Source organism: Columba livia, chromosome 1 (assembly GCF_036013475.1).
Source record: "Columba livia isolate bColLiv1 breed racing homer chromosome 1, bColLiv1.pat.W.v2, whole genome shotgun sequence".
NCBI lineage: Eukaryota > Metazoa > Chordata > Aves > Columbiformes > Columbidae > Columba > Columba livia.
In genome coordinates, this window is record NC_088602.1 from 749,951 (window position 1) to 776,709 (window position 26,759).

The 26,759-nt window shown below is 61.9% G+C and overlaps 1 protein-coding gene across 8 annotated transcripts; it reads right to left on the bottom strand.

Moving 5' to 3' along the window:
• Window positions 1-324: 324 nt before the first annotated feature.
• PGAP2 (post-GPI attachment to proteins 2) lies at window positions 325-26,744 on the bottom strand. Of its 8 annotated transcripts, XM_065063446.1 has the most exons (7): window positions 26,343-26,405; window positions 25,596-25,735; window positions 23,985-24,159; window positions 20,673-20,925; window positions 16,329-16,435; window positions 2,968-3,076; window positions 325-1,982 (listed from the first exon to the last, which is right to left on the bottom strand). In XM_065063446.1, the coding sequence occupies exons 3-7, from the start codon at window positions 24,147-24,149 to the stop codon at window positions 1,852-1,854; spliced, it is 765 nt and encodes a 254-aa protein (XP_064919518.1). In that variant the 5' UTR covers window positions 24,150-24,159; window positions 25,596-25,735; window positions 26,343-26,405; the 3' UTR covers window positions 325-1,851. The 8 variants fall into 8 exon arrangements, with proteins under 8 accessions (XP_064919518.1, XP_064919587.1, XP_064919939.1 ...); XM_065063515.1 differs by lacking the exons at window positions 25,596-25,735; window positions 26,343-26,405 and adding an exon at window positions 26,591-26,744; XM_065063867.1 differs by lacking the exon at window positions 25,596-25,735 and having other exon boundaries at window positions 26,343-26,448.
• Window positions 26,745-26,759: the final 15 nt, after the last annotated feature.

The window sequence follows — 26,759 nt, forward strand, 5'->3', positions numbered from 1 at the left end:
CGGCAGGACCCCCAGCACCGCACAGGGGGACACTGAGGCAGCTCCATTCACCCCAGCACCCTGCCCCGCACCACGGCCAAGCCAAGCCGGCCCCTCCGGCCCCAGCCCCACGGCATCCCCCATCTGCAGCCCCAGGACCGTGCAGGAGCCCCCAGCTGTGGGGTGAGCTCAGCCCAGCTCCCTGCCCCGGCCTCACCCGGCACCCGCGGTCCCGTCCTGCCCCCCCGCCCGGACCCCACCCTGGCCCAGGGGATGGGACCCACTGGCCATGCCGGTGCCGCGCTGGCCGGGCTGGGTGGAAGCGGGACGGAGTTTGCCGGGAGCTCACAAAAATACTCAGTGCTTTATTTCAACCTCAAAGCCGAGGCGCCGCGGCCGCAGCGGGCAGCACGCACACGCAGGCAGGCGGGGCTGGATGGAGCCCGGCACGGCGCGGGGGGGACGCTCACGGATGGACACGGCACGGCAGGACACTCGCAATGGCCGGCGCGGCCCCGGCTCAGCCAGGACACAGCTCACGGTGCGGGAGGCTCTGCCCGAGCCCTGGGAATGCAGGGACAAGCACGGGGACATCCTGGGGACCGTTGTGGCAGCTGCATTCGCACGAAGGGCAGTCGCAGGGACCCGTGTTGGTCCTTGCAGTGAGTACGGTGAGCCCGGGCAAGCACAGAGCCCCCCAAAGTCAAGACGGGCCCCGGTGCTGCCAGGCTCGGCTCCCTCCGCCCGCAGCCCCTGCCCGTTGCTCTGGCAGCGAGCGGGCAGGAGCGAGCCCCGCGCCGCCTCTCCGGCACCGCACCGGCTCCGCCGTCCCTCCCGGCGCAGGACGTGGCTGGTCCCTCCTGGGCCGTGGCCAAGCCCGAGCAGCCCCAGCTCTCTCAGAGCCCGGCCTGGGGACGCTGCCAGCACCCCGCACTGCTGCCACGCCAGCCCCCGCGCCCCGGCAGATGGGGGTCACCCCCCACACCCTTGTTCCAGGTCAGCAGTAGCATCGCTGGGCCCCCAAAGACAAAGGGGCGGCTGCGCCGCTTTGGGGTTCAGCCAGAGAGGCGCAGGGGCCGCGAGCGCTGCTGCTCCCCAGGCTGCCTTCAGCGTCCAGGCCCGAAAGGCCACCAGCCCTTTGGGGGAGCTTGCCCAAGGGCTCCCAGCCTGGCGGGGGAACCGTGAGAGCAGCCAGGGGGAGCAGGGGCAGGGCTGTACAGCTGCTGGGGATCCGCCACACCTTGGAGGAATTACCCCGTGTGTGCCCAGCGCTGAATAAACACACCTTCTCTACAACCTCACAGCTTGTAAAGTCATTTCTGCACCTCGGGGCGAGGCTGGTCCCCGCGCCACGGGAGCAGCACCCAGCTCCGCCAGGACCAGCACCCCGCTCTGCCAGGAGCAGCACCCTGTTCTGCCAGGACCAGCACCCCGCTCTGCCAGGAGCAGCACCCTGTTCTGCCAGGAGCAGCACCCCACTCTGCTGGGAGCAGCGCCCCGCTCCGCCGGGAGCAGCACCCTGTTCTGCCAGGAGCAGTGCCCCGCTCTGCCGGGAGCAGCACCCCGCTCTGCCGGGAGCATCCTCCGCACAACCGGGCAGCAGGAACCTGCCCCCTCCTCTGCGCTCCTGCCCATCCCGCAGTCATCAGGGAGCCAGGGCGGGGGCACCGGCCCTGAGGGTCCCCAGTGAGAGCCCCCAGCCCCTCTGTAAGAGCTCCAGGCACAGCCAGGGACCACGCAGACACCTGTGGGCCCAGGGCCCCGGGGATCCTTGCAGCAGCTCCATGGCAAACACCCCGGCCCTGGGGGCAGTGGGACAGGGAGGGGGTCTCTGCTCCCCCCAGAGGAGCAGCCCCCCGGCAGTGTGGCCGCCTAGAAGTGCTTGTCCTCCAGCAGCGAGCTCACCACCAGCTCCTTGTTGCCGAAGTCCCAGAAGGCAGTCATGTGGAAGGCCATGTTGGAGAGGACCACCAGGTACTCCAGGAAGGCGAAGACGGTGTACACTGGTGGGACACAGTGGGTGAGGGGAACGACCTCCACGTGTGCCCCTGGAGACCAGGATCCCCTGGGGACCTCCCTGGGGGGACGGGGATGGGGCGGGGATGGGATGGGGATGGGGCGGGGATGGGGTGGAATGGGACGGGGATGGGGTGGAATGGGATGGGGCGGGGATGGGATGGCGATGGGGTGGAATGGGATGGGGATGGGGTGGGGATGGGACGGGGATGGGGTGGGGATGGGGTGGAATGGGACGGGGATGGGGTGGAATGGGATGGGGATGGGGCGGGGATGGGATGGGGATGGGGTGGAATGGGATGGGGATGGGATGGGGATAGGACGGGGATGGGGCGGGGATGGGGTGGAATGGGACGGGGATGGGGTGGGGATGGGACGGGGATGGGGTGGAATGGGACGGGGATGGGGTGGAATGGGACGGGGATGGGGCGGGGATGGGGTGGGGATGGGGTGGGGATGGGACGGGGATGGGGTGGAATGGGACGGGGACGGGGCGGGGATGGGGTGGGGATGGGACAGGGATGGGGTGGAATGGGATGGGGATGGGACGGGGATGGGGTGGAATGGGACGGGGATGGGGTGGAATGGGATGGGGATGGGACGGGGATGGGGTGGAATGGGACGGGGATGGGGTGGAATGGGATGGGGATGGGGATGGGATGGGGATGGGGTGGAATGGGACGGGGATGGGGCAGGGATGGGATGGGGATGGGGTGGGGATGGGGCGGGGATGGGACGGGGATGGGGTGGAATGGGACGGGGACGGGGTGGGGATGGGATGGGGATGGGACGGGGGTGGGGAGGGGAGGGTTGTGGAGAAGGGCGGTGGGCACCGTCCCTTTTGGGGGAGCTCCCCTGGCCTCTGCCTGGGATTTGGCAGCCAAGGCATCGCCCCGGTCACTTCCCCGCGTGTGTCCCCCCCAGCACAGCCATGCTGCGGGGGGAACGCAACCCTGCCCCAGCCCTTCTTACCTCCGGGGCCGCAGTACCAGTTGTGGTGGAAGTAAACACACACGGCAAAAGCGAAGGTGATGAAGGTGAAGAAGAAGAGCAGCTGCTTCCACTTGTACGACTTGCGCTCCTGGAAGAGCCCAAGAGTTGGGTCAGAGCCCTGGCTGGACCCTGGTGCCTGCCCTGGCACGGCAGGGACCCCTCGAGGCCACCAGCTCCTCAGCCTTGGTCACTGCGGCCACTGGACCCGCTGGAGCTGCCACCCCCAAGCCCAGGGATGCTCTGCCCTGGGACCCCTGTGCACCCCAGCTCCTTGGGCACAGTCACGCGGGTAAGGACCATGGGCCACACTGGTGGCTTTGGCAGGGCTGTGACTTGGGGACACACGGAGGGATCACACCCACATGGAGATAACCCAAGTGGCCGTGGGGCTCCCCACAGCGGGACAGCAGCTCCCACCCGAGGGGACTCGCTGCCGTAGCCAGTGAGCAGTCGCAGGGCTGTGGGGCCTCCAGCATCGCCTGACACCGACAAAACACACAACCCCAGAGACACCACGAGCCACCAATGTGACCTTGTGGCCGAGAGGCCAATGGGACCTGGGGTGTGTGAGGAAGAGTGTGGGCAGCAGGTCAGGGAGGTTGTTCCTCCCCCTCTGCTCTGCCCTGTGAGGCCCCATCTGCAGAACTGGGGCCAGTGCTGGGCTCCCAGTGTAAGGACAAGGAGTCACTGGAGAGTCCAGGGAGGGACACGAAGATGCTGAGGGGTCTGGAGCATCTTTGTGTGAGGAGACACTGAGAGAGCTGGGGCTGCTGAGCTGGAGAAGAGAAGCTGAGAGGGATGTGATCAATGATCAATATGTCAGGGTGGGTGTCAGGATGGACCAGACTCTGTTCAGTGGTGCCCAACACCAGGGTGAGGGGCAACGGGCACAGACTGAAACACAGGAGGCTCCATGTGAACATGAGCAGAACCTTGTGTGCTGGGAGGTGCCAGAGCCTGGCCCAGGCTGCCCAGAGCGGGTGTGGAGTCTCCTGCTCTGAGACATTCAAACCCCCTGGGATCCTGTGTGATCTGCTCTGTGACCCTGTGTGATCTGCCCTGTGACCCTGTGTGATCTGCTCTGTGACCCTGTGTGATCTGCCCTGTGACCCTGCGTGATCTGCTCTGTGATCCTGTGTGATCTGCTCTGTGACCCTGCGTGATCTGCTCTGTGATCCTGTGTGATCTGCTCTGTGCCCCTGCATGACCAGGGGGGGCTGGGGATGTACAGAGGGCACAACCAGCCCGGGATGCTGTGTGAATGCAGGTGACCGCGGAGGCGGGAGCTGCAGTGCTGCTGGGGTGCACACGGGGCTCTCGCAGCCCCCAAAACGGGGCCAACGGCTCTACCAGACGGTAGATCCTCCGGCTGCAGATGGGGTGGCTGCAGGTGGCCCCGGCTCCCCCGGGCGCTGCCCAACCGCCCCAGCGCGGGGAATTCACCAGTGGGTGCTGCACGCCCTCGCTCGCAACTGTGCTGGGGAGGAGGAAACCACATGAAGGGACGGGTGCCGCGCTGGAGACGTTGCACGAGCCACCGTGGCACTGGGGGGGCCCATCCTGCCCCCAGCACCACCTCCAGCAGCACAATGGGCGGAAGGGCAGCACGGGGCTGCTGCCAGCGCCTCCCCGCACCCCGAGTGTGAGTGGGGACTCCATGGCACAGGAACCCAGAACCGTGCACAGGGGCTGAGGGGCGTGTGGGGCAGACCCTGGTGTCTCCAGTCCAGCGCAGGACGGAGCCCCTGGCCCTGCCCCCAGCACACGAAGCCCCAGGACAGGGGAGGTGGAAAGTGGGATGGGCCCTCATGCAACGGGGCCAAGGGTAGAATCTTAGGATAGATTGTGTTGGAGGGACCTTCCCAGCTCCCCCTGCCATGACAGGGACATCTTCACCAGCTCAGGGTGCTCAGAGCCCCGTCCAGCCTGGCCTGGGATGTCTCCAGGGATGGTTCATCCACCACCTCTCTGGCCAACCTGGGCCAGGCTCTCACCACCCTCAGGGCAACAATTCCTTCCTGATGTATAACCTGAATCTCCCTCCTTTAGTTTAACCCATCACCCCTTGTCCTGCCAAATACCAACCCAGCCACTGGCTGTTATTCCCGTTTCTGGGTGGGAGGGGAATTTCCCCCTCATCTGACGTTTCACGCGTGACAAAAAACTCCCATTTTCAGGGACTGCTGAGAATAAGGAAAATTTAAATTGCCCCATCACACTTTCCATTACCCCCAGAAAGCTGCCGGCAGCACAAACAGGTCACGCAGGGAGGAAAACCCAGAGAGGAAGGACGGCCCGGCCGCCGCCTTCACCATCGGGGACGTGAGGCCAGCGCCGCCCCGTCCCCCAGGCCGGTCCCTTCCTGCTGCGGCTGCCGAGGGCCTCTGTCCTTGTCCCTGGCCTTGTCCCTGTCCTCCCGGACCCCCTGGTTCAGGGCTGGCGCAGGCAGGAGCAGGGAGGCGCGGGGCGCTGGGGCGGGTGGGGCGAGCGGCGGTGCCAACCACGAGCGAAACAACAACGCGCCGGGGCCGAGGCGGCCTGTGGGGTTTCACAGCGGAAACGCGGGTCACAAACAGCCTTGTTTTCATCCCACGGCAACGGCGGAAACGGCGGCGCTGAGAAGCGGCAGCACGGCCCCGCTGCTCGCAGCGAGGAGAGCGGCAGCGGCCCTGCGCCGCACCGTGTGATACAGCACTGCACCACACTGCCCTGCACTGCACCACACTGCCCTGCACTGCACCGTGTGATACAGCACTGCACCGTGTGATACAGCACTGCACCGTGTCATACAGCACTGCACTGTGTCATACAGCACTGCACTGTGTCACACAGCACTGCACCATGTGATACAGCACTGCACTGTGTCACACAGCACTGCACCGTGTCATACAGCACTGCACTGTGTGATACAGCACTGCACCGTGTCATACAGCACTGCACTGTGTGATACAGCACTGCACCGTGTCACACAGCACTGCACTGTGTGATACAGCACTGCACCGTGTCATACAGCACTGCACCGTGTCATACAGCATTGCACCGTGTCATACAGCACTGCACCGTGTCATACAGCACTGCACTGTGTGATACAGCACTGCACCGTGTGATACAGCACTGCACTGTGTCACACAGCACTGCACCGTGTCATACAGCACTGCACCGTGTCATACAGCACTGCACCGTGTCATACAGCACTGCACCGTGTGATACAGCACTGCACCGTGTCATACAGCACTGCACCGTGTCATACAGCACTGCACCGTGTCATACAGCACTGCACCGTGTGATACAGCACTGCACCGTGTGATACAGCACTGCACCGTGTCATACAGCACTGCACCGTGTCATACAGCACTGCACCGTGTCATACAGCACTGCACCGTGTCATACAGCACTGCACCGTGTGATACAGCACTGCACCGTGTGATACAGCACTGCACCGTGTCATACAGCACTGCACTGTGTCATACAGCACTGCACCGTGTGATACAGCACTGCACCGTGTGATACAGCACTGCACCGTGTCATACAGCACTGCACCGTGTGATACAGCACTGCACCGTGTGATACAGCACTGCACCGTGTCATACAGCACTGCACTGTGTGATACAGCACTGCACCGTGTGATACAGCACTGCACCGTGTGATACAGCACTGCACCGTGTCATACAGCACTGCACTATGTGATACAGCACTGCACCGTGTGATACAGCACTGCACCGTGTGATACAGCACTGCACTGTGTCATACAGCACTGCACTGTGTGATACAGCACTGCACCGTGTCACACAGCACTGCACTGTGTGATACAGCACTGCACCGTGTCACACAGCACTGCACCGTGTCACACAGCACTGCACCGTGTCATACAGCATTGCACCGTGTCATACAGCACTGCACCGTGTCATACAGCACTGCACCGTGTGATACAGCACTGCACCGTGTCATACAGCACTGCACCGTGTCATACAGCACTGCACTGTGTCATACAGCACTGCACTGTGTCATACAGCACTGCACTGTGTGATACAGCACTGCACCGTGTCATACAGCACTGCACCATGTGATACAGCACTGCACTGTGTCATACAGCACTGCACCGTGTCATACAGCACTGCACCGTGTCACACAGCACTGCACTGTGTGATACAGCACTGCACCGTGTCATACAGCACTGCACTGTGTGATACAGCACTGCACCGTGTCACACAGCACTGCACCGTGTCACACAGCACTGCACCGTGTCATACAGCATTGCACCGTGTCATACAGCACTGCACCGTGTCATACAGCACTGCACCGTGTGATACAGCACTGCACCGTGTGATACAGCACTGCACCGTGTCATACAGCACTGCACCGTGTCATACAGCACTGCACCGCGTGATACAGCACTGCACCGTGTGATACAGCACTGCACCGTGTCATACAGCACTGCACCGTGTCATACAGCACTGCACCGTGTGATACAGCACTGCACCGTGTGATACAGCACTGCACCGTGTCATACAGCATTGCACCGTGTCATACAGCACTGCACCGTGTCATACAGCACTGCACCGTGTGATACAGCACTGCACCGTGTGATACAGCACTGCACCGTGTCATACAGCACTGCACTGTGTCATACAGCACTGCACCGTGTGATACAGCACTGCACTGTGTGATACAGCACTGCACTGTGTCATACAGCACTGCACCGTGTCATACAGCACTGCACCGTGTGATACAGCACTGCACCGTGTCATACAGCACTGCACCGTGTCATACAGCACTGCACTGTGTCATACAGCACTGCACCGTGTGATACAGCACTGCACCGTGTCACACAGCACTGCACCGTGTCATACAGCACTGCACCGTGTGATACAGCACTGCACCGTGTCATACAGCACTGCACCGTGTCATACAGCACTGCACCACACTGCCCTGCACTGCACTGTGTCATACAGCACTGCACCGTGTCATACAGCACTGCACTGTGTCATACAGCACTGCACCGTGTGATACAGCACTGCACTGTGTGATACAGCACTGCACTGTGTCATACAGCACTGCACCGTGTCATACAGCACTGCACCGTGTCATACAGCACTGCACTGTGTCATACAGCACTGCACCGTGTGATACAGCACTGCACCGTGTCACACAGCACTGCACCGTGTCATACAGCACTGCACCGTGTGATACAGCACTGCACCGTGTGATACAGCACTGCACCGTGTCATACAGCACTGCACCGTGTCATACAGCACTGCACCGTGTCATACAGCACTGCACCGTGTGATACAGCACTGCACCGTGTCATACAGCACTGCACCGTGTGATACAGCACTGCACCGTGTGATACAGCACTGCACCGTGTCATACAGCACTGCACCGTGTCATACAGCACTGCACCGTGTCATACAGCATTGCACCGTGTCATACAGCACTGCACCGTGTCATACAGCACTGCACCGTGTCATACAGCATTGCACCGTGTGATACAGCACTGCACCGTGTGATACAGCACTGCACCGTGTGATACAGCACTGCACCGTGTCATACAGCACTGCACCGTGTCATACAGCACTGCACCGTGTCATACAGCACTGCACCGTGTCATACAGCACTGCACCGTGTGATACAGCACTGCACCGTGTGATACAGCACTGCACCGTGTGATACAGCACTGCACAGTGTGATACAGCACTGCACCGTGTGATACAGCACTGCACAGTGTGATACAGCACTGCACCGTGTCATACAGCACTGCACCGTGTCATACAGCACTGCACCGTGCCATACAGCACTGCACCGTGTGATACAGCACTGCACCGTGTCATACAGCACTGCACCGTGTCATACAGCACTGCACCACACTGTGCTGCACTGCACAGCACTGCACGGTGTCCTACGGCACTGCACCGTGCTTCACTGTGAGGTACTTAAAAGGAGACAATGAGAAAGATGGGGACAGACTTTTGAGCAGGGCCTGTTGTGACAGGACAAGGGGTGATGGGTTAAACTAAAGGAGGGAGATTCAGGCTGGACATGAGGAAGGAATTGTTGCCCTGAGGGTGGTGAGAGCCTGGCCCAGGTTGGGCAGAGAGGTGGTGGATGAACCATCCCTGGAGACATCCCAGGCCAGGCTGGACGGGGCTCTGAGCAACCTGAGCTGGTGAAGATGTCCCTGTCATGGCAGGGGGACTGGGGGGCCGGGAAGGTCCCTCCAACACAAACCTTGGTGACGCTGTGCTCAGCACTGGCAGTGACCAGGGCTCCCATCAGGCTGCCTGAAGCACAGACAGGCCCGTTCCTGTCGCCTCTTCCCACACCAGGGCAAGGAAAACGCTCCAGCTCCATTGTCCCCCCATGGTCCCCCTCCTTGTCGCCGCTGTGGCTGTGTGTCCTGCCCGCGCTGCTGCAGGGACGTTCCCTGAGGAGCAGCCAAAGGCAGCGGATTTCAGAACAGCCGCTGCTGAGAAACCTCCATTCAGCAACACTGGCTTCTGTCACCACACAGGGACCCCGCAGCCCTGGGGACCGGCTGCTGTCAGCAGCCACCCTGCAGGCGTCATCCCCCCGGGCTCTGGGCTGAGCTGGCTGTGCCCTGGCATTAAGGATTAACAGCTAATTATCCACTCCTCTAATTATCCGCTGGGCTCTATAACCCTGGGTCAGGCTGGGCCCAGGGGTCAGGGTGACACGGTGGGAACCCATAGAACCACTGAGTGTCCTGAGCTGGAGGGACCCACAGATCATGGAGCCCAACGTCTGTCCCTGCACAGGACACCCCACAGGTCACCCGTGTGTCTGAGGACAGTGTCCAGTCTCTTGTTGAACACTGTCAGGTTGGGCCGTGACACCTCCCTGGGAGCCTGTTCAGTGTCCAGCACCTCTGGGGAAGAACCTTTGCCTCATGTCCCACTGACCCCCTGGCACATCTCCTGCCGTTCCCTGGGTCTGTCACTGTCACCGAGCAGAGCTCAGCCTGCCCCTCCTGCTCCTGCTGAGGAACCTGCAGCCCATGAGCTCTGCGCTCAGTCTGCTCTGCTCCAGCTGAGCAAACCAGGGACTGCAGCCGCTGCTCACACGGCTTCACTCCAAACCTTCACCAGCTCCATGGCCTCTGCACCCTCTCCAGCAGCTTTATCTCCTTTACCCGTGTCCCCAGCCCTGCACACAGGGAATGCTGCAGGTGAGGCCGCCCAGGCAGAGCAGAGCGGGACAATCCCCTCCTGCCTGGCTGGAAATGCTGTGCTGGATGTACCAGGACATGGGAGTCTCGAGGTGGCCACTCCATGGGGACACCCGCAGGGGTCCCGCAGCAGGACAAGGGGCAGGAGACCCCCCAGTGGGTGTCCTGGGGGTGAGCTGGCAGCTCTAAGCAGGAGGCTCAAGCCTCCATGCTCCCTGCAAGGAAAAAGAGGGATAAGAAAACCCCAAGGAAATGGGACGAGTGACTGTGAAATGCTGAGGACACACTGAAGCGGGGAGGATGGTTTTATATCCTGGCAAACACAGAGGGAGAGCGGAGCAACTCTCCCTCCCCAGGAACCCGGAGCCTGAGCCTAACAAGGCTCTAACAGGGCCAAGTGCAAGGTCCTGCACCTGGGTCGGGGCAATTCCTGGTGTCAGTCCAGGCTGCATGGAGGGGTGGGGGGCAGCACTGAGGAGAAGGACTTCGGGTGCTGGGAGGTCAAAGATGGGACACGAGCTGGCAACGTGCACTGGCAGCCCAGAAACCACCCGTGTCCTGGGCTGCGTCCCCAGCAGCGTGGGCAGCAGGTTTGGGGGATCCTGCCCCTCTGCCCCACTCTGGTGAGACCCCCCTGCAGTGCTGGTCCAGCTCTGGGTCCTCAGCACAGGACACACGTGAAGCTGCTGGAGAGGGGCCAGAGGAGCCCCAGGAGTGACCCGAGGCTGGAACAGCTCTGCTGGGGACAGGTGAGAGAGTTGGGGTGTTCAGCTGGAGAAGAGAAGCTCTGGGAGACCTTAGTGCAGCCTTTCCGGACTGAAAAGGGGCCCATGAGACAGATGGGGACAGACTTTTGAGCAGGGCCTGTTGTGACAGGACAAGGGGTGATGGGTTAAACTAAAGGAGGGAGATTCAGGCTGGACATGAGGAAGGAATTGTTGCCCTGAGGGTGGTGAGAGCCTGGCCCAGGTTGGCCAGAGAGGTGGTGGATGAACCATCCCTGGAGACATCCCAGGCCAGGCTGGACGGGGCTCTGAGCACCCTGAGCTGGTGACGATGTCCCTGCTCATGGCAGGGGAACTGGGGAGCTGGGAAGCTCCTTCAACCTGGACTATTCCATGATTGTTTGATGGGACAGAAGGGACCAGCTGCCCCAGCCCACCCCGGCAGGGACATCCCTGCAGCCCCAGCCCAGGACTCTGCCCACGCAGCTCCCAGCCTGTGGAACACACCCGGTATCACTGCCACCTGTCCCAGGGGAGCCCCCAGCCCCACAAACCCAGCGCCAAGGGCAGGAGGACGCTGCTGAGCGGCACAGAGCTCCTGCTGCCTCCCACCCAGAGAGGAAGAAGAGGGACCCTGTGAGGCTCACCCACCAGTTCCTGATGGGGACACAGACTAGAGTAGCAAAGTGACATTAATTGAAAATGCAAGAGCTACGGTCCCCTGGGACCTCCCCAGCACCAGCGCTGCTCAGGGAGCCGTCCCTTCCTTGGGGACAGTGCACCCTCCGTGCTTCGTGCTGCACATCGCTCCCAGCTCCCCCTCTCGTGCTTCCGGCTGCTCTGTGCTGAACCCCAAGACAAACTCTCCCAGCACCAACGGCTTAGGCTGGGATATTTATAGAGGGTTGTGTGAGCGGCTGCCACCACCCCACAGGCTGCCGGTTTGGCGACGGTGCTGCCGAGGAGTTGGGCTGAAACTTGTTCCCGGTGAGGGTGGCAGAGCCTGGCCCAGGCTGCCCAGGGAGGTTGTGGAGTCTCCTTCTGTGCAGACATTCCAACCCGCCTGGACACCTTCCTGTGTAACCTCATCTGGGTGTTCCTGCTCCATGGGGGGATTGCACTGCATGAGCTTTGAGGTCCCTTCCAATCCCTGACATTCTGGGGTTCTGTGATTCTGTGAAAACACGTGCGTTCACAGCCCGCGTTGGTGGCTCTTCCAGCAGCGGTTGAAGCCCAGCTCGGCTGTGCCGCTGCGGCAGCGCGGGCAGGACGGGCAGGATGGCAGCGGTGGCACAGCCAGACCCGGCCCCACCGATGGGTCTGAAGCAGCTGGGCTGGCAGCTGAAATGGAGCCACGGTGACGCCAGGGGCTGGGACAGGGGGAAATGTGTTTGCAAACAAGAAGTGAAACCGCTCCGCTCGGCTGCACCACGCGGCATCCTCGCCGTGGCCGGGCCAGCTGCGGCAGGACGGTCTGGCAGGGCGAGCAGCGGCCCGGGGCAGGGGTGACGGTGGGGACGGCCACGCAGCCGCGACCGGCCACCAGCACGGAGCTGGACGCTCGTTGGCCCCCATTCCCTTTTCCCCCGAGCTCTCCCTGCTTCGCCCCTTCCCCTCCTCCTCTCGGCCTGCTTGCTGTTTTCTTCCCTCCTGCAGAGCTTTATTTTCCTTTTTCTCACTATTTGCTGCCTTGCAACTGGAAACCGCCCGTACTTCCCCATTACGAAGAAGTTCCCCAGCACCTTCCTGCCCTTGCACAGAGGCCCTTGCAACACCAGCCCCGACCAGCGAGGCTTCTTTTGCAAGACCAATTCCCGTCACTCGGGCGCTGAAACCCCAGTAAACCCAGGGAGCTTTGCCCCCTCGGGCGCTGCTACAAAGCAGCTCCAGACACGGGGCCAGGGGAGGGCTCTGCTGGCCCCGTCCCCCAGTCCAAACTCAGCTGCACGGACCCCCAGGTCCAACCTTCCAGCCCCTCGCATCACATCTGTCCTGGAAATGGTCCCAGCTTTGGAGTGAAAGGACCTGACCCCTCCTGGGAACACTTGGTGGCTTCCTCAGACGAAGACAAGGGAAGGACAAGGCACTGTGGGACCTGATTTATCCCCCTTGCCTGTCCCCTCCTGCCACTGTTGGCTCCAGGGCTGGGGGTAACAAAACCCCCCAAAACTGATAAGAACGGAGCCAGAACGCGGCCCCAAGATGCCATGACCCACAAGAGGAGATAATTTGCGCCCTCCCCTAAAATAGCCCTGCAGCCCCTCCGGGCAGCAGCCGCGGGGTCGCAGGAGCGGGGCCGAGCCCGGCACCCCCGGGAAGCGCGAGCGCAGCCCCAGGAGCCTCAACAGCACCACGAGCCCCCGGAGGAGCCGTGTCCCCGTGGGAGCGATTCACGGCCACATCGCGCATCACGGGACGGAGCGACAAGGCAGATCTGCAGAGTGGTGATAAGGGGGATGCAGAGCTTATCGAAGGATGCGGCTGGTGCCACGCGCCCCGTGGCGTGTCCAGCCCCCGGCCGCTTCGCCCAGACCCCCCCAGCGTGACAGTCACCCCGCAGCTGCTTTGGGAGCAGCTCGCCCGTCGCCCTCACTCCCTGGGCCACAGCTCCATCTGCCGACATGGCCCCGCAGCAGCTGGTGTGAGGACACACGACCCGGGTTGCAGGGCTGGCCCAGAGGGTCCCGACACCAGCTCTGGGGGGCAGGCAGAGCCCTCCGTCTGCAGGGAATGCCCAGGAGGGCAGGGGAGCGGTGCTGGGTGGTGGCACTGTGACAAATGGTGGCACAATGAGCCAGGACATCAGGGCAGTGACCGTCCCTGTGCTGGGACCTGGGGAGGCCAAACTGCCAATCCTGGGGGCAGTTTTGGGCCCCTCATGCCAAGCAAGGCCTTGAGGTGCTGGAGCGAGTGGAGAGAAGGGAACGGAGCTGGTGAGGGGCTGGAGCACAAGTGTGATGGAGCGGCTGAGGGACCTGGGGGTTCAGCTGGAGAACAGGAGCTGAGGGGAGACCTTCTGATCTCTGAACTGCCTGAAAGGAGCTTGGAGCCAGGGGGGTCGGGCTCTGCTCCCCAGGAACAAGCGCCAGGAGCAGAGGAAACGGCCTCAAGTTGCGCCAGGGGAGGTTGAGGTTGGATGTGGGAACAATTTCTTCCCCAAAGGGCTGTGGGGCGTTGGAACAGGCTGCCCAGGGCAGTGCTGGAGTCACCAGCCCTGGAGGGCTGGACAGACGGACAGGAGGTTCTCAGGACATGGGGCAGTGCCGGGGGTGGGTTATGGTTGGACTCCATGATCTTGAGGGGCTTTTCCAACCAAAGCAATTCTGTGCTTCTATCCCTGTCCCTCCCTGCCCATCCAGGGATGTGCCAAGGTTGACACACGCTCAGAGAGGACAGAGGTTCCTTTGCTGGGGGTTTGGGCACGTGCACCAGGACATGTGTGCCCGGCGCGAGCCCTGCAGCACCGGGCAGAGGGTGACGAGGACAAGCTGCCACCTTGCCCACTGTGGCACATGGCCAGAGACACTGCGGCTTAACCACTGCGCCCAGCCCAGGCAAGTCCTGCCCAGCCCTGAGGGTGGTGAGAGCCTGGCCCAGGTTGGCCAGAGAGGTGGTGGATGAACCATCCCTGGAGACATCCCAGGCCAGGCTGGACGGGGCTCTGAGCACCCTGAGCTGCTGAAGATGTCCCTGCTCATGGCAGGGGGGCACTGGGGAGCTGGGAAGGTCCCTCCAACCCAAACCTCGGTGACTCTGTGACAGGCTCTGGCCAGCCCTGCCGGCACCTCCCGTTCGCATCCCGCAGCTCCTTGGCAGCAGGTGACGCCCCAGCCCCAGCGGGTGATGTGGCAGAGGACGGTGACCTGCGGGTCCAAGTGCTGCCAGGTGGCAGCAGGGCACACCGGGGCACACCCTCGCCCATGGGACTTTGCTCATGGTGTTTCCTAATGTGATCTTGGGTGAAAGCCCCTCAGGGGCAATGATTTCTTCCTCGTTTCCAGCCTGAATCTCCCTCCTTTAGTTTAACCCATCACCCCTTGTCCTGTCACAACAGGCCCTGCTCAAAAGTCTGTCCCCATCTTTCTCATGGGCCCCTTTTCAGTCCGGAAAGGCTGCACTAAGGTCTCCCAGAGCTTCTGTTCTCCAGCTGAACACCCCAACTCTCTCACCTGTCCCCAGCAGAGCTGTTCCAGCCTCGGGTCATTCCTGGGGCTCCTCTGGCCCCTCTCCAGCAGCTCCACACCCTCACTGAGGGACAAAGGGCAGCGAGGTCCCGGGAGCCCCGACACCTGGGCACAGCCGAGCGCTCAGGGACTCACACACCCCACCAGCAGATTTCACGTATGGAATTTCAAAGCCAAGCGTCTTGCCCTGCCCGCAGCTGTGCCGGTGCCACGGCCCAGCACTCACCACAAACCAGGACGGCACCAAAGCTGCACCCAGGTGACGGAGCCAGAACCCCGTCCTGATCCTCTGCCTGAGCCACACACGACCAGTGACCCCTGAGCCCAGCAGCCCCTCACGCAACCAGGACCCACAGCCCCAGCGCAGCATTCACAGAGTCCCGGAATGTCAGGGGCTGAAGGGCCCTGGAAAGCTCATGCAGTGCAATCCCCCCATGGAGCAGGAACACCCAGATGAGGTTACACAGGAAGGTGTCCAGGCGGGTTGGAATGTCTGCACAGAAGGAGACTCCACAACCCCCTGGGCAGCCTGGGCCAGGCTCTGCCACCCTCACCCCAAACAAGTTGCTTCTCCTCTTTCAGTGGAACCTCCTGTGTTCCAGTTTGCACCCATTGCCCCTTGTCCTGTCCCTGGTTGTCACCAGAAGAGCCTGGCTCCATCCTCCTGACACTCCCCCTTTCCACATTGATCCCCAGGAATGAGTCCCCCCTCAGTCTCCTCTTGTCCAGCTCCAGAGCCCCAGCTCCCTCAGCCTTTCCTCACACGGGAGATGCTCCACTCCCTCCAGCATCTTGGTGGCTGCGCTGGACTCTCTCCAGCAGTTCCCTGTCCTGCTGGAACTACTTCTTGCTCAAAGGGGTAACAGCATGTTACCCATGCCGTGCCGGCAGCCACCCCAGCCCGTGGGACCAGCAGCTCCCCCATTCCCAGCACAGAAAACCTCATTTCAGCTCAGACACAGGCACCCCGGGGCACGGAGAAGGGGTCAGGAACCCGCCCGCTCCTGTGGGGTTTGTCAAATGTCAGCTCTAAGCGAAAACCAGAAAACAGGAATCTAAAAGATTCCTCCCCACTTTGTTTCGGTAAATCGCGGATTTTGGTAACGATGCTTCCCAGTTTCCCTGGTGGTATTAACTCCCTTACCCCCCGGTGATGGTTATTTCGTGAGCCAGCGACAGCCGAAGCCCCCCAGCACCCCCGAGCCCCCTCCCCAGCCCAGCGCAGAGAAGAAAGGAAAGTGTCTGTACCTCGGGACTTACTGTGTGTTTCTTAGTCATTCTCCAGAGGACGCACGTCAGGAGCATGTGGCCCAGCGCCGACGTGATAAACACGATGAAGGCATTCTCGTGGATTGCTGAATCAACGAGACAACAGGTTTCCTGTTAACCCCGAGCACAGGGGCAGGGAGGGCGCGAGCCTGAGGGTCCCGGCACCCGCGAGATTTTAGGTTTAATTCGATGCTGCGCCCCTCGCGTGGGCAGCAGCGTGGGGACCGGGCTGTTCGCAGGGGACAGCTGCAGGGAAGGGGGTTTAATGACAAAGCCAGTTGCTGGGGGATTTACCCCGGGGTGCCAGGGGGTGTGCGTGTGTTTTGGCACCCGCTGCACAGTCCCCATCGCCCCCCACAGCCATGAACCTCAGGCACCGCCAGAGCAGCTCGGCGTCACCACTGTGGCTCTAGGGACGGGGAAACTGAGGCACAGAGTGGGGTTTGCAGAGAGAGCCAGTCCAGGACCCAGGAAGGACCATCTTCTGGCCTCCTGCACTATCCACCTGCCAATTAGCCATTGTCACCAGGCTCGCCGGCAGCACCGCGGAGCCAGAGCAGCACAGAGCCCAACCAACCGAGCCCGTGCAGCTCCAGCTGAGTTATTCATATCTTCAATCAAACGCTCTGTTTAGAAGAGTTTCACAGCCTCTTCTCCAGGAACTGAACCCCAGCTGAATTCCCAACCACCTGAACAGCAGAAACTGTCTTTTCCCCGCCTGCCCCCTCGATTCCAGGGGACGGGAAACCGCCACAATTCGAGCGAATTATTGAGGCTTTTTTGTATTTTTCTTCTGCGTTTGGGATAAACTTCATTCAGATCCCTTTGCAGCCTGTACATATGAAGAACGTGTCTGTATAGAGAGATGTTAAGGGCTACTGGATTATTGAATGTAAATAACTCCTGGTTGTGGGTTTTGTCTCGCGACCCTCCCAAGCTGCATTTGCTCAGCCTGCCGAACGGGCGGGTTGTGTGCAGGAGCAGCGGGTCGGTTTCGCAGGACAGCGTGTGTTTGCGCGGAGCCGCGGGGAGGAGAAGCCGCGAGCAGCGCCCTGCGAGACGATCAACCCCGGCCCGTCGCAGCCGCCGCTGGGCTGGAACTTCCCCCACGGAGCCGGGATGAGCCTGGCACAGGCGCTGAGGAAGGCGGGTCAGGCTCAGCTCCCAGCGGCTCTCGCCCAGCCGCACCTCGCTCTGCCCACGCAGAGCCCCACGCCATTCGTGTGACCGTGACCTTCGGGGTGTCCGAACCCCAAACGAGCAGCGGGGTGTCTAAGGGGACGCTCCCACTCTGATGTCCCATGGGCAGGCTGCTCTGCGGTCTCCTGCCGTGGTGGGGACAGCTGGGGACACCGGCAGAGGCAGGAGGGGTGTGATGGGGTGGAAGGACAAGTGCCAGGAGGAGATGAGGAAGCTGAGCTGGACAGGAGTGATGCCTGGAGCACACAGCTCTGCCAGGGGCAGGTTCATGTGCGGCCAGCAGGCCCAGGGCAGCGACCGTGCCTGTGCTGGGACCTGAGGCCAATGGTCTGAGGGGCAACAAGGCCGAGTGCCGGGTCCTGCGCTGGGGTCACACCAACCCCATGGACGCTGCAGCTGGGGAACAGCGGCTGGAAAAGGCCCTGGGGGTGTTGGTGGCAGCGGCTGAACATGAGCCAGCGTGTGCCCAGGTGGCCAAGAGGCCACAGGATCATGGCTGGTACCAGCACTGGTGTGGCCAGCAGGCCCAGGGCAGTGACCGTCCCTGTGCTGGGACCTGGGGGGACAAACCGCCAATTCTGAGGCAGTTCTGGGCCCCTCAGCTCATGGCCCAAAATGGTGGCACCAAAATCACCTCAGTGCACAAAATGGCGGCACCGGGGTGGCGGGATCACCTCAGTGAACAAAATGGCAGTGCCACTGGCACCAAAATCACCTGAGGGCTGAAGAAAGGCCTTGAGGTGCTGGAGCGAGTGGAGAGAAGGGAACGGAGCTGGTGAGGGGCTGGAGCACAAGTGTGATGGAGCGGCTGAGGGACCTGGGGGTTCAGCTGGAGAACAGGAGCTGAGGGGAGACCTTCTGATCTCTGAACTGCCTGAAAGGAGCTTGGAGCCAGGGGGGTCGGGCTCTGCTCCCCAGGAACAAGCGCCAGGAGCAGAGGAAACGGCCTCAAGTTGCGCCAGGGGAGGTTGAGGTTGGATGTGGGAACAATTTCTTCCCCAAAGGGCTGTGGGGCATTGAACAGGCTGCCCAGGGCAGTGCTGGAGTCACCAGCCCTGGAGGGCTGGACAGACGGACATGAGGTTCTCAGGACGTGGGGCAGGGACAGGGCTGGGTTATGGTTGGACTTGATCTTGAGGGGCTTTTCCAACCAAAATGATTCTGTGATCCTATGTCCAGCCATCCCAGCTCACTGGGCTCCCCTATGGACCAGGACAGCTCCCTGGATGCTGCTCATGACACCGCAGCCCTGTGTGCACAGAGCCACCAGCTGCCTGAGCACCCCAAGGGCACTGCGCTCACACACTTTTCGGCTGGTTTTCCCGGATATGAGCTGTTTTGGTGTGCGAGATGCAACGTCTCCAAACACCCGCTGCAGCAGCAGGCAGGACAGCACCTGCTCTGCTCTGTGAATAGGAAACCCTGCCCTGATGGCAGCGGGGGCTGGAGGAGCCTCAGAGACCACCCCCCCATCATCTGCACTGGGGCTGGACCCCCAGCCCCACAGGCAGATTGGGGGGTCCCTGTGACCATAACCCGCTTCCAGGCTGCTGCTCCAAGCGGCTACAGCGCTTCCCGACCCCCATGCATCTGCCTTCCCAAAGCTTGTTCTCCTCGCCCATTGCAAGCAGGAAGATACTTGCAGTATAAATTCATAGAATAAGGGAATTCAGTTTGGAAAAGCCCCTCAAGCTCATCGAGTCCAACCATAACCCACCCCGTCCCTGCCCCATGTCCTGAGAACCTCCTGTCCGTCTGTCCAGCCCTCCAGGGCTGGTGACTCCAGCACTGCCCTGGGCAGCCTGTTCAATGCCCCACAGCCCTTTGGGGAAGAAATTGTTCCCACATCCAACCTCAACCTCCCCTGGCGCAACTTGAGGCCGTTTCCTCTGCTCCTGGCGCTTGTTCCTGGGGAGCAGAGCCCGACCCCCCTGGCTCCAAGCTCCTTTCAGGCAGTTCAGAGATCAGAAGGTCTCCCCTCAGCTCCTGTTCTCCAGCTGGTCCCAGCTGCATCCCCACCCCCCACCTCACCTCCCTTGCTGCAAAGAGACAAACCCTCTCGTGCCACTGGGCCGCTCTTTGCAAGACCGTACAACGACATCCTCGAGCGTGGTCCCACAGCCAGACACGATGTGCCTCATCTCCCTCCAGCTGAGGGCAGGGACAGGTGACACAGAATTTCCTCTTGACAAGTCCCAGAACGGCGTTTGTTCTCCATGCCGCAGCACCTCCTTGCTGGCTCCTGGATCCGAGTCCTCCCAAGTCAATCCCCGGAGCCTCCTCCAGATCTCAGGATTAAGCCACGGCTGGATATCACTATCAGCACTTAAATTCATGTCCAATGAGACCAAGAGGGCAAAGGGCATTTCCCAGCCTACTGTGTGTTTGTGTTTTGCACATGTTGATTTAACCTGAAAATTTCTCATTTTGTTTTCATGCCAACACAGGAAACTTTACCCAGACAGTTCTGTAGAGGGTATGAGAGCACTGCTGGAACAGAGCGCGGGCTGGGGGCCAGTGCGGAACTAAAACCAGAGCTCAGCAGCGCAGACAGAGCGGATGGTGGGGACGAGCACAGCTGCCTTTGCTGAGCTGTGGCGGGACACGTTAAACGTGGCCCTCGCATGCACGTGGGAACCGAGCGCTAAAGCCTGATCCGAGGCTGGACATAAAAATTCAGCCTATGGCTTCAAGCAGTTATCAGCAGCCAAGAGTTTGGTGAAAAACATGGGTATTTTCAAAACTTAGTCCCCAAAGGGCTGTGGGGCATTGAACAGGCTGCCCAGGGCAGTGCTGGAGTCACCAGCCCTGGAGGGCTGGACAGACGGACATGAGGTTCTCAGGACATGGGGCAGGGACGGGGTGGGTTATGGTTGGACTTAATCTTGAGGGGCTTTTCCAACCAGAATGATTCTGTGATTCCAAGATTCTATGATTACAGACATAACTTTGCTACCTAAATGCTAACTTTAACAGAACTTCTTTAGCTTTGCTGGCTTTTTTCTCTTCCAAACTGACTAATTCCAAAACGCCGTGGCAAAGCAGAGCTCTGCAAAGCCCCACCAGCCGCCAGCAAGACCACCGGCCCCACAGCAAGCGCAGAGCACGGGAGGAGACACCTACCATAGTTTTCGGAAGAGGAGACGTAGGTGAGGACGAGGAGGGCGAAGTTCTCGAGCAGGCTGAGCAGCAGGTTGCAGTGGCAGAGGCGCAGGTAGCGCGGGTGGGAGCAGTGGCAGCTCTGGTAGTGGTTCCAGTAGGCGATGGCCACCAGGAAGCGGGGGGCGGAGTGGAGGCCGATGCAGAGACGCCAGACGTAGCGCTGGGGGGTCTCGCCCCCGATGGCCGCGCTGATGGAGGGGAGGTAGTTCGGGACCTGGAGGAGAGACAGCGGCTGGTGGGACAGGAGCAGGGAGCATGTTGAGCATCACAGCATCCCAGGCTGGTTGGGATCTCTGTAGATCCCCAGCCCCACCTGGTCACACAGGATCACAGGGCAGATCACACAGGGTCACAGAGCAGATCACACAGGTCACAGAGCAGATCACACAGGGTCACAGAGCAGATCACACAGGGTCACAGGGCAGATCACACAGGGTCACAGAGCAGATCACACAGGTCACAGGGCAGATCACACAGGTCACAGGGCAGATCACACAGGGTCACAGAGCAGATCACACAGGTCACAGAGCAGATCACACAGGTCACAGGGCAGATCACACAGGTCACAGGGCAGATCACACAGGGTCACAGAGCAGATCACGCAGGTCACAGAGCAGATCACACAGGGTCACAGAGCAGATCACACAGGTCACAGGGCAGATCACACAGGGTCACAGGGCAGATCACACAGGTCACAGAGCAGATCACAGAGGATCCCAGGGGGTTTGAATGTCTCAGAGCAGGAGACTCCACACCCGCTCTGGGCAGCCTGGGCCAGGCTCTGGCACCTCCCAGCACACAAGGTTCTGCTCATGTTCACATGGAGCCTCCTGTGTTTCAGTCTGTGCCCGTTGCCCCTCACCCTGGCGTTGGGCACCACTGAACAGAGTCTGGTCCATCCTCTGACACCCACCCTGACATATTGATCATTGATCACATCCCTCTCAGCTTCTCTTCTCCAGCTCAGCAGCCCCAGCTCTCTCAGTGTCTCCTCACACAAAGATGCTCCAGACCCCTCAGCATCTTCGTGTCCCTCCCTGGACTCTCCAGTGACTCCTTGTCCTTACACTGGGAGCCCAGCACTGGCCCCAGTTCTGCAGATGGGGCCTCACGGGGCAGAGTATTCATAGCCCTCCAAGATGCTAAAACTGTTTTTTTATCTGAATAAGTTTATTCCCATTTCAAAAGCCAGGACACACCACAGGGCAGCAACCCTGGTTCACCCCCCAGGACCAGCCGGCCCCCCACGCTGTCCCCAGCCCTGGGACGACAGTCCCCTTGTGCTGGACTGCCCTGCTCAGGGTCCCCTCGGGTTTCTTAGCTGTACATTTATGGCCTTTATTCCTTCCCTTTGCTCAGCTGTGGTCCCTCGTGTCTGCTGTGCCACTTTGGGGACAGAGGAGGGAAGGGCGCAGGGTCTGTTAGCCCCGCTCTAGCGGAGGGAACTGCCAGCAACAGCGGGAAAACACCGCGCAGTGGGGAACAAGGACAACCATCAGTACAGCCCGGAACAAACTCCCAACGTCCAGAGCGTCACAGCCTGGGGACATCCCGAGGCACCACAGTCACTGTAGAGCAGGTGATCCGCTCTGCCCTGGTCCCACTCGTTCTCCCCTGGGCCCCACACAAAACCGTCCACCCCCAGCTCGGCCGCTCTCTGCCAGAGGAACCAGCTCCTTTGTGGGCCTTGAACCTGACACCTCCACACAGTGTCCCCACGTCACGGGTCACACCAACCCCATGGACGCTGCAGCTGGGGAACAGCGGCTGGAAAAGGCCCTGGGGGTGTTGGTGGCAGCGGCTGAACATGAGCCAGCGTGTGCCCAGGTGGCCAAGAGGCCACAGGATCCTGGCTGGTACCAGCACTGGTGTGGCCAGCAGGCCCAGGGCAGTGACCGTCCCTGTGCTGGGACCTGGGGGGACAAACCGCCAATCCTGGGGCAGTTCTGGGACCCTCACGCCAAGAAAGGCCTTGAGGTGCTGGAGCGAGTGGAGAGAAGGGAACGGAGCTGGTGAGGGGCTGGAGCACAAGTGTGATGGAGCGGCTGAGGGACCTGGGGGGTTCAGCTGGAGAACAGGAGCTGAGGGGAGACCTTCTGATCTCTGAACTGCCTGAAAGGAGCTTGGAGCCAGGGGGGTCGGGCTCTGCTCCCCAGGAACAAGCACCAGGAGCAGAGGAAACGGCCTCAAGTTGCGCCAGGGGAGGTTGAGGTTGGATGTGGGAACAATTTCTTCCCCAAAGGGCTGTGGGGCATTGAACAGGCTGCCCAGGGCAGTGCTGGAGTCACCAGCCCTGGAGGGCTGGACAGACGGACAGGAGGTTCTCAGGACATGGGGCAGGGACAGGGTGGGTTATGGTTGGACTCAATGGCCTTAAAGGTCTTTTGCCACCAAAACAATTCTGTGTGCTACTCCTCGCACGGGCAGAGGGTGCAGCGGGTCCCTCCCCAGCCTGAACACAATCCCAGAGGTCCCTGTCTCACCCCTCCCCGTTCCCAGCCCGTTGTCTCTTCCCGTGTGCAGCTGAACACCCCCCAGTTCTGCACCCCAGCAACGGGAGCTGTGTGACTCCCCCAAGCACCCTTTCCATGGCCCATACACCCGTGTCGCAACGAGGGGTCAGAACCGTATGCTGGGTGTACACATCACTTGTATCTCCAAAACAATCTGCCCCGGCACATTATTGCTTCGTCACCCTGGCTCGTCCTCCCCGCTGCGGGACCCTGCCGCCCGCCCATGTCACCCCACGGCGACGGGCACAAGGAATGACGCGGACCCCCCAGGTGCCCGTGGTCACCTCCCGCTGCGGGAGGACGCCCGCCCGCTCCCGCCCCCTCTTCCCACATGTCCCCAGCGGCTCCTCCACACTCGTGCCTGGGCAAAGAACCCAACGCCAGCCCTTGTGGAAATCCAGGGGGTCCCTCTTAACCCGCACTCCCCACGCACGTGTTTGTGCTTCCTCTGACACAAGGGGCAAAAATTCCTCTTCTAGAAGCTGGTTAACTCTTCCACAAGGCAGTATATTCATCCGCAGCTTCACCAGTTTTATTCCTTATCGTAATTACAGACACCAGCCTGACCCATCTGTACCTCCTTAGGTCCCTTCTAAAGAGCCGAAACCTCCGTCCCCCGTCCCAGGACATCACAAATACAATAAAATGAAGCAGCTTGTTCAAGACCCTGTAACAGCTCTGGTGGGAAAGCCCAAAAGAAGAGAGGAGCCCTGCCACCCCGCCGGCCCCGCAGCCACAGCTCTGGGGACACTTGGCTCACCCCGCAGTGAGTCGCCGTCGTCTCCTGGAAATGGAACAGCAGAGACCAGATCACGCAGAAGAGGAAACCAAAGAGCGGGCAGAACACAGTCCCGAGGGCCAGCGTGGTGAAACGGAGCCGGAACAGGATCCCGTCTCGGTCCAGGGGCAGCGGCACCTGTAACATCTTGCTGGACCTGCGAACAAACACAGAGTTTGGTGGGGATTCTCTGTTGTCCTGCGAGGTGCAGCCCTGGGCAGGGACGCACGTTCCCGCAGGCAGAGCAGCGGCCCGCGGGCAGCGCGGCCGATCTGGAACGGCACGTGAGCTCTTCTGGGTGGGACTTGTCCGTCCAGAGCTTTCCTGGGCTCAGAGCCGCACAGGACAAGCTGACAAACCCCGCGGGTGCTGGGGACGGTTCTGGGCCCCTCACGCCAATAAAACCATTGAGGTGCTGGAGCGAGTGGAGAGAAGGGAACGGAGCTGGTGAGGGGCTGGAGCACAAGTGTGATGGAGCGGCTGAGGGACCTGGGGGTTCAGCTGGAGAACAGGAGCTGAGGGGAGACCTTCTGATCTCTGAACTGCCTGAAAGGAGCTTGGAGCCAGGGGGGTCGGGCTCTGCTCCCCAGGAACAAGTGCCAGGAGCAGAGGAAACGGCCTCAAGTTGCCCAGGGGAGGTTGAGGTTGGATGTGGGAACAATTTCTTCCCCAAAGGGCTGTGGGGCATTGGAACAGGCTGCCCAGGGCAGTGCTGGAGTCACCAGCCCTGGAGGGCTGGACAGACGGACATGAGGTTCTCAGGACATGGGGCAGGACAGGGCTGGGGAATGGTTGGACTCCATCTGGAGCGGCTTTTCCAACTGAAGTGACTCCATGCTGCCCGCCGGTGCTGTGACCTGTCCACGCATCCCCCGCCACCCAGGGCACCGTCCCCTCTCCGCTGGCCCCAGCACCATCACGCCGCAGCCGCACCCAGAACCGCCCCTCTGCGCACTCAGCACCTTTACAAACAGGTTTGTTTTACAGCGCCTGGCTGCAGGATCAGGACCCCTGACCTTGCACCGCGATACCACCGTGACTCACCGCGTCGGGCAAGTCAGGACAGGTGGTTTATCGAGCTGCCGCCGGGCTGCGCGCCAGCTCAGCCCCAGCTCTCAGCTCAGCCCCGCTGCTCGTCCTTCACTCCCCTCTCCCTTGGTCCCTTATCCTCTGGCCCCAGGGGTCCCCCAGCGCCCAAACGAGGGGCTGTGCCGTTCTGCTCACAGAACGTCCTCCGCTGGATTGACCCACAGGATCACCGGTCCAGCTCCTGTCCCTGATCTCACCCCACGCCCGCTCGGACAAATCCGATTTACAGACAATCCCCGGGACGCCACAGAGCTGTCTGGGCAGGCGCGTCCCCCCAGCCACGGGAGCCCCCCGGGGCAGGGACCGTCCCCTCCCCAGCACCCAGGGGCTACAGAAAACACCGCTCAGCCCCCCGGGCTGTGCTGCTGCTTTTTGGGGATTTATCGGCAGGATGCGCACAAAGCCAAAGGGCAGATCCACGGGGGAGCGGGGGCTTGGGGACCCCCGCGCTGCCCTCCCCGGGGTCCCCAGGCCCCAGGGGAGCTGAAGGGCCCTGGCACCTGCCTGCGGGCTCAGCTGGGGACACCGGCGGTGTCACGGGACATCCGGGGCACGGCCATCCCCGGGGGCGGCCTCACGGCTGGGGGGACACGGTGTCCCCGCTGTCCCCAAAGAGGAGCCCCCGACTGGCCCCTCATGGGGGTCTTGCCCAAAGCAGGCAAATACAAACCGAAATCTCTTGTGTCACGGGCTGAGTCTGCCCTGCCCCACGGACACCCCAGGGACCCCGCACAGCCCCGAGAGCCCCCGGGCACCCCGGATCCCCCTGAGACCCCCGGGGACCCCAAACCCTCCTGAGAGCCCCCGGGCACCCCGGATCCCCCTGAGACCCCCCCGGGAACCCCAAATCCCCCAGAGACCCCCCCGGGAACCCCAAATCCCCCTGAGAGCCCCTCCCGGGGACCCCAAATCCGCCAGAGATCCCCCGGGGACCCCAAACCCTCCTGAGAGCCTCCCGGGGACCCCGAATCCCCCCTGAGACCCCCCGGGAACCCCAAATCCCCCTGAGACCCCCCCGGGAACCCCAAATCCCCCTGAGAGCGTCCCGGGGACCCCGAATCCTCCTGAGACTCTCCCCACCCCGGGGACCCCGAATCCCCCAGAGACCCCCGGGGGACCCCAAATCCCCCTGAGAGCCCCCGGGGACCACGAATCCCCCTGAGACCCCCTCCCGGGGACCCCAAATCCCCCTGAGACTCCCCCGGGGACCTCACAGCGCCGTGACCCCCCACGCCCGCCCCCGGCCCGCACCGCTCAGCCCCCGCCGCGCTGCTCCATGTCCCGGCCCGGCAGCGCCGCCGCGGCCCCGCCCCCGGCTCCTCCCCCCGCCCGCCCCCTCCTGCCGCCGCGACACCGCGACGCGACGGGGACGCGACGGGGACGCGAAGGGGACGCGAAGGGGACGCGAAGGGGACGCGAAGGGGACGCGAAGGGGACGCGACAGGGACGCGACAGGGACGCGACGGGGCTTTGCCCGCCCCGCCGGGGGCGCCCCCTACCGGCCAAGCCCCCGCAGCGCCCGCGTCTCCTGGCGGTCCCTTTAAGACGCCCCGCCCCGCCCTCTGCGCCTCTCCACGGATTGGGCCGCTCGGGACAAGTCCCGCCCCCCAACGCCCCGGATGTTAGGCGGTGCTAAGGCACGGCTTTCTGGACCCTTCCGCAGCATTA

Bases quoted from the DNA above. Each gene is read 5' to 3' on its own strand.
- PGAP2 (XM_065063515.1), bottom strand. From the start codon at position 24,149: ATGTTACAGGTGCCGCTGCCCCTGGACCGAGACGGGATCCTGTTCCGG. The intron at 3,077-16,328 runs GTACAGACACTT...GGGCTCTTCCAG, and splicing joins AACACACAGTAAGTCCCGAG to GAGCGCAAGTCGTACAAGTG. The intron at 1,983-2,967 runs GTAAGAAGGGCT...GTGTCCCACCAG, and splicing joins CTGGTACTGCGGCCCCGGAG to TGTACACCGTCTTCGCCTTC.